General features: G+C 65.8%; 2 protein-coding genes across 2 annotated transcripts in view; one reads left to right on the forward strand and one right to left on the reverse strand.

The window, feature by feature from the left end:
• CHLRE_12g559555v5 (uncharacterized protein) overlaps positions 1 to 3,036 on the reverse strand; it is a 6,286-nt gene extending 3,250 nt beyond the window's left edge. The window contains exons 1-6 of the mRNA XM_043069154.1: positions 2,871 to 3,036; positions 1,706 to 2,663; positions 1,375 to 1,488; positions 810 to 1,193; positions 480 to 549; positions 89 to 248 (exon numbers count right to left, since the gene is read on the reverse strand). Coding sequence (XP_042918853.1) covers positions 89 to 248; positions 480 to 549; positions 810 to 1,193; positions 1,375 to 1,488; positions 1,706 to 2,643 — 1,666 coding nt within the window. The 5' untranslated portion in view covers positions 2,644 to 2,663; positions 2,871 to 3,036. The remainder of the gene's footprint in view (positions 1 to 88; positions 249 to 479; positions 550 to 809; positions 1,194 to 1,374; positions 1,489 to 1,705; positions 2,664 to 2,870) is intronic.
• Positions 3,037 to 3,186: 150 nt separating this feature from the next.
• CHLRE_12g559450v5 (uncharacterized protein) overlaps positions 3,187 to 6,412 on the forward strand; it is a 10,362-nt gene continuing 7,136 nt past the window's right edge. The window contains exons 1-7 of the mRNA XM_043069150.1: positions 3,187 to 3,357; positions 3,579 to 3,755; positions 4,188 to 4,262; positions 4,498 to 4,554; positions 5,007 to 5,072; positions 5,384 to 5,518; positions 6,178 to 6,273. Coding sequence (XP_042918854.1) covers positions 3,295 to 3,357; positions 3,579 to 3,755; positions 4,188 to 4,262; positions 4,498 to 4,554; positions 5,007 to 5,072; positions 5,384 to 5,518; positions 6,178 to 6,273 — 669 coding nt within the window. The 5' untranslated portion in view covers positions 3,187 to 3,294. The remainder of the gene's footprint in view (positions 3,358 to 3,578; positions 3,756 to 4,187; positions 4,263 to 4,497; positions 4,555 to 5,006; positions 5,073 to 5,383; positions 5,519 to 6,177; positions 6,274 to 6,412) is intronic.

Raw genomic sequence — 6,412 nt, forward strand, 5'->3', positions numbered from 1 at the left:
CCACCCACCCACCCACCCACCCACCCACCCACCCACCCACCCACCCACCCACCCACCCACCCACCCACCCACCCACCCACCCACCCACCTGAGTTGGTGACCAGGCGCTCCACGTGCGCCGCCTTCCAGGCCTCGGTGATACCCAGCGCCGCCGCCCCCGCCGCCCGCGTGTCCAGGAAGGCGGCGGCGTAACTGCCACCCAGGCTCACACCGTACAACACCACCCGCCGCCCGCCGGCAGCCGCCACCTGCCATGGCAAACACGTGGGCCCACAGGCGGGAGCGGCGCGGGAGCCTCACGGCTTCGTACTAAGCCATCCATATGCGCACTGGGCTGTACGGCTATAATCCTGAGGATTCTTTACTAATCGAAGCAGCAACATCACAAGGCGGCAACATGACAGCAATTCAGCAGGTGGGCAAGCCCCATTGTGTGGACACGGGGCCTGTGATGTGCGCCAAGACAGACAGGGACGCACCAGGCGCTCAATGGTATCCTTGAGGCGGGCGAAGTCGCCGCCCGGCCGCCGCCATGCAGACGGGTTGAGCCTGCGGCGGGGATAACTCGAGGCTTTCAGCGGCAGCGCGCCAACATCACATCATCGCACGTCACCACACAGCTACAGTGGTGCTAGCTAGGGACGAGCAGCAACGCCATGTGCGTGCCCCCACCCACGCGCCGCACACCCCATTGCGGTGCCCTGCCGCGGTGCCCAGCGGCGCCACAGGGACTGCCAACCCCTGCTCCTCCTGCCCCTCTTCCTGCCCCTCCTCCTGCTCCCCCTCCTCCTGCTCCCCCTGCCCCTCACCTCCAGTCGTAGGGGTGGACCTGCAGCAGCTCGGCCGGCCACCTCAGCAGCCGCAGCCGTGACGCCACCGCGCCCCACGGACCCAGCTCCTCCACGGCCTCCGTTGACCCGCCGCCGCCGTCACCCGACGTCCCGTCCGCCGCCAGCCTGCGGCCGCCCGCGCCGCCACCCCGGACGCCTCCTGACCCACCAGCGCCCTCGCCGCCTGCCCCGCCACCGCCCTCGCCTTCTGCCCCACCAGCGCGGTCTTCACCGCCCGGCGGCGTGTCGCCAAAGGCGCCGCCGAGGCGCACCTCCACCCCGGCCGGCGACACGGCGCACACAGGCGGCGCAGTGGAGCCATCAGCCGCTGGCGGGCAGTCGGCGCCGCGTGCGGGCTCAAGCCTGCGTGCAGAGCGGGACCACAGCCGGCAACAAGGCATTGGCCACACAGGGGCTTGCAGGCGCTCTCAAACACACATTAAGCGCTTTGCAAGTTACTAAATTGCGCCCAAATTATTTACACCAAGCACTTTGCAAGTTACCTCACCGCGCACATCGATCCCGCCTTCTCACACACACGCACCTCAGGTTGTCGGCGTAGCAGGGGAAGGCGGGCGGCAGCACACTCTGCAGTGCCGGCCACAGGGTGAACCAGTCGGGCGTGGAGCGGGAGCACCACCACACAGGCACGCGCGGCCTGCAGCAGGGGTTTGGCGATGAGGGGGCGCAAGGACACACCCAAAAGCGCTTGCGCTTAATGCGCCGGCACCATACTGGCTCTGGACGCCTGGCAAAATGCCGCGAGCAAAACCCAAGGCGCGCACGCGCAGCAGTGTACCAACAAACACGTACGGTACGGTACACAGAAGGGGCGTCGTGCGCATGTACGTTGCATTCAATTGCATACCACCCACTTGTCCTTCAGTCGTGCCTGCAGCCCGGTGCCGGTCAGTGGGGCCAGATACAACACCGGCGAGAACCCGCCGCCGCCGCCGCCGCCGCTGCCGCCGCCGCTACCGCCTGCCGCACCGGCATGGCTCATGCTATCACTGCTACTGCTACTACTGCTGCTGCTATCGCTGCTACTGCTGCTACCGCTGCTACTGCTGCTACCGCGCCTGGCAAGCCTCTGGCCCGCCTCGCCACTGCCCTGCAGCCCGCGACGCCGCTCCGATGCGATTGTTTCGCGGTCGTTGTGTGCCGCTGCCGACACTGCCCCACCGACAGCTGTAGACGACAAAGTCAGGCGCACGCCAGCGCCGCTACCCTCAGCACCGCCACCCTCACCGCCGGCTGCGCTGCCCTCTTTCCGCACGCTTGTCGCGCTGCCTGCATCCGCCCCTGCCGGCGCCGGCCGTGCTACAGCCCCGAAGTCGCTGCCTAGGTCGTAGCAGGCGCCGTGACCCCACCACACCTCCTCTAATTTCTGTGCTGCTCCGTGACTGCCTCTCCTGTGCTGCCGGTGCTGGGGCTGCTGCTGTGAGCAGCGAGTGCGGTAAACACTGCCGTCTCCCGCCTGGTGTGCTTCCACCACGCCCTGCCCCTGCCGATCCTCACAACCTGCACCATCCATCGGCCTGCTCTCCCCGACGGGCCGCGGGCTGTCGCGCTGCACATCGCTAGACTGCGTGAGCGCTGCTGTAGCCGCTGCTTTGGCTGTTGGTGGCGTCTGTTCAGCACGCGCGCGAGCGCTGTTGAGCAGGCGTGCACCGCCGCCGCTACCGAAAGCGGCGGCGCAGGCACGCGACAGGAAGGGGCCCAACTGCGGCGGCAGGTGCTGCTGCAGGAGGGCACACAGCCTGTAGCTGTAGCTGCCAAGAACGCCACAGGGGATTGTCGTCGTGACACCCATGGTGAGGCCAGAGGGAGGTACTGCGCGCGGGCAACGTGGACAACGGCAAGGGAGATCAAAGCTGTGGGTTTGACGGGCTTAGATATGTCACGCAGCTGATGTGACGAAATGCGAGAGGAATGAATCTGCCAAGCGCAACGCGGCAGCCACGGCCAAACCCTTGCCCGGCGGTTGGGTCGCGGAGACGCGTCCGTTCGGGCCTTTTCATGCGCAGGGGTCTTACTCGCCTCGATTTCGCATTCCATATCCAGCACAGGCTCCGCACAACAGGAGCATCAGCGGCCATATTGCTTGCCGCGTGTGCGACATGGGCTCCCGACGAGTCGCGTTCTTGAAGCTCAAGCGAGTTGTCGGTCCGCCAAGCAGCGCGAGATCGAATGGACGCAAAGTATGGTTAGTCACGCAGGGCGGCAGCAAGCAATCTTTCAGACTCCATAAAACCGCTTCAGGTCCCCATGCAGGCTTGCTTTCCGTGTACGCACGCCCGTCAAGTTGCTGCCACAGCTTGCTCTACACGATACATGCATGTAGGCGCATAAGTGTCTCATTGAAGAAGACATTGCACAGAGCAAGGCGTTACCTACTGCGATGCACTGAGAACGGGACTCACAACAAGACCTTTGACTGGAATCTAGTTCTGTGTAGGCAACAATGGTGCTCCCATTCATAGGCGCAGGCATCGCAACCGGGATAGGCACCCTTGCGGGGCTTTCGGTAAGCGCACAAGCTGCCTTCGCTAAGTGCACGAGCTGCCTTCGCTCCGCAGCGCTCAGGACTGTGCACACATGTTGAAAGGCCAGCAGCATGAGGCAAAGCGACGAGGGCCCAAGTTAGCCGGCCTCGCCTCGCCAAGTGTCGAACTGTTTCGCTCGGGGCAGGATGCCGCTGACCACCCTACTTAAACCTTTTGTCCTGCCAATTCACCTGTACCACAGCTGGGACCCTACATCTTTTCAGCTCTCACAAAGCCCACCAGCTACTACCTGTTGCGCGAGGAGGTGGACAATGACCACAAGGTCCCGGCGCCGGAGCCGGGCCTGCTGGTGCAGACGCAGTACCGCAACGCGCTGCCGCTGCTGGAGCCCTGGGTCACCGACCCCGATTATGAGCGGGTGGGTCATTCGCTTCTTCGCCAGGCCCCTTGACCTTCAGGGTTTGGCACGCGTGCCGGGAGGGAGCTAGCCAGTTGGGAGCGGGCGCGCGCTGAGGTGGCGGGCGGCGTCGCCCGCCAAGGGTAGCCCACTGATCTGTGATGGTTCTGGGAGCATGGGGCGCGGCTTGGGACACTTGAGGGTCTGTGCTGCTGCTCGGCCGGGGGCTGGGGGGCTGGGCGTGGTGGAAAGCTGCTGCACCGGCAGTGGTACCCCCCACCCTGCCGCTCTCTCCCGAGCCCCTTGCAGGCCACGTGATTCCTTGGTAGCGCCTGCTGTGCGTTGACTTCCCTGTTGACTTCCCCACCCTAGCCTCTGCGCCCCCGGCCAAGCTACTAACCAACCTGTCAACCGCCAACCAATGTGCAACAACAACATAACTGTTGTGCACAGACCTCCATGATCAACCGCCTGACGGCCACGGTGTGGCCCACGATGACCAAGGCCATCATCGACATGATCGTGCAGGTGTGTGCACGTGCAGGGATGAAGCAACGAGTGCATGCGTGTGTGTATGTGTTTGCATGCGTGTGTATGCGCAGGGTTTGTCAGCTCGCATGTGTAAGCGTGGACATTGCACGTTGTAACGAGTACTCACACTCTGTCTTGTTCCCCTCCCTCCCTCCCCGCACCCCTCCCCACTTCCCTAATCAATCATGATTGTAACACCCGCTCCCCCCCCACACACACACGCACCACACAGGGCGACGTGTACAACACAGTGCTGTACCCGCAGCTGCAGGCGCAGGTGTTCAGCAAGGTGGGGGCAGAGGGTGGGGGCGGGGAGGTGGGAGGGAGGGAGGTGGGGGACGAGGGGCGAGTGGTGCAGGAGGAGGAGGGGGGGAGGGGTCGAGAGGAGGAGGAGGGGGAAGGGGCGAGAGGAGGAGGAGGGGGGAAGAAAGAGGCATGGTTTGGCGCGGTGATGGCATGAGCGCAGTGATGGCACCTGTGCGAGATTGCAAGTACAGTGCATGGTGCTGGGTTTCTGTGTGTTGGGGCCGCAGGGGCCAGGGGAGGGTGGGGCGGGTCTTGGGGCGGGCCGGGGCGGCCCCTGCCTCCTCGGGCCGCAAGGGCTGGGGGTGACTGGGGTAACGGCGGGGGGGCTGCCTATGGCGCGAGGGCGCCTGCGGCGGGGTTGCTGTGTGCGCACCTCCCCTTTGCGTCTGCGGCTCTTACCGTGCCGCCGCCGACGACCCCCCCCCTCGCCTGCAGTACGCGTTTGTGGAGGACATCTTCCTGGGCCCGCACTCGCTCAAGCACGGCAAGATCGACCTCAAGGTGGGGCGGGGGGGGCCGCAGAGGTGGCCGGGGCGACCGGGGGTTTCGGGGGGGGGGGCTTCATGTCGGCGGGTTTAAGGGGCGGCGTGGCCACAGCGTGACACGGGCGGTGGCCGCAGGAGCTTCATGTCGCGTCACTCGGGCGGGGGCGGGGGCGGGGCGCGAAACACTGGTCCGGGGGCAGGTCCCATTGCAAGCGCCCAGCCCCCACTAGCACTAGAATCACCATGGCTGACGGCTACTCCCTTCCCTCCCTCCCGGCTACGCCCCTCCCTCCCTCCCGCCCCTCCCACCCCTTCCCCCCCCTGCAGACCAACCCCTTCCTGGCCGACAAGCTGTTCACTGTGGGCGGCGTGGCTCCCCGCATCGGCGGCATGCGTGTGGTGCCCACCTCGGATGACGAGGTACTGCTGGAGACGTCCATGATCTGGGGCAGCCAGGCGCAGGTGAGGGGGGGAGAGGGGAGGGTAGGGGGGTGTAGATTCCAGCCCATAGTAAATTGAACCCAATGCAATATGAGGGAGAGGAGGGGAGGCAGGGTGTGTGCCCAAGAGGTGAGGGGGGATCATATGCCCAAGCCCAACGGGGGGGGAGACGGAGGGGGATAGAGGGGAGGCGTGGGGTGAGGGCCGGGGTGCGGGGCGCGGCGCGGGGGGGGAGGGATGAGGGTTTGGAGCGTGTTGGAATAGGGTGGGGGCACGAGGCGGAAGGGGGCGGGCGGGCGGGAGGGAAGGGAGGGGAGAGGAGGGAAGGGCCTACGCCACTTGACCTCGGGAAAGGGTGGGAGCCGTCCATGGACGACATGGCATAGGCGTGTCGTGTCACACACATCTGCTGCCTGACCTGCCGCCCCTCCTTGAGTGACGGAAAGAGGCGGGGGCAGGGGTTGGACCGCGTAGGGCAAGGGAGGGCAACAAAAGGGGAAGGAGGCTACTTGCCGCATGGTTGCGCCAGGGAGGGATAGGCAGCCGTACACGAACGGCGCGAGTGACCAATCGACACACACCGCAACACTGCTGCCACCTGACCTGTCTCCTCCCACCGCCTGCCCTGCCTGCTGCCCTGCCCCGCCTCCCGGCCCTGCCTGCCCCGCCCGGCCCTGCAGTTCGACGTGCACGTGGTGCTGCGGTTCGGGCGGCTGCGGCTGGTGGTGCCGCTGCAGCTGGCCAACATCAGCTTCAAGGTGCGGCTGTGTGTGTGTGTGTGTGTGTGTGTGTGTGTGTGTGTGTGTGTGTGTGTGTGTGTGTGTGTGTGTGTGTGTGTGTGTGTGTGTACGTGCGTGCGTGCGTGTGTGTGCGGGGTGGGGATGCTGGAGAGGGGGCGGCTGGGGTGGGGGCGGT

Source organism: Chlamydomonas reinhardtii, chromosome 12, assembly GCF_000002595.2.
Source record: "Chlamydomonas reinhardtii strain CC-503 cw92 mt+ chromosome 12, whole genome shotgun sequence".
NCBI classification, from domain to species: Eukaryota; Viridiplantae; Chlorophyta; class Chlorophyceae; order Chlamydomonadales; family Chlamydomonadaceae; genus Chlamydomonas; species Chlamydomonas reinhardtii.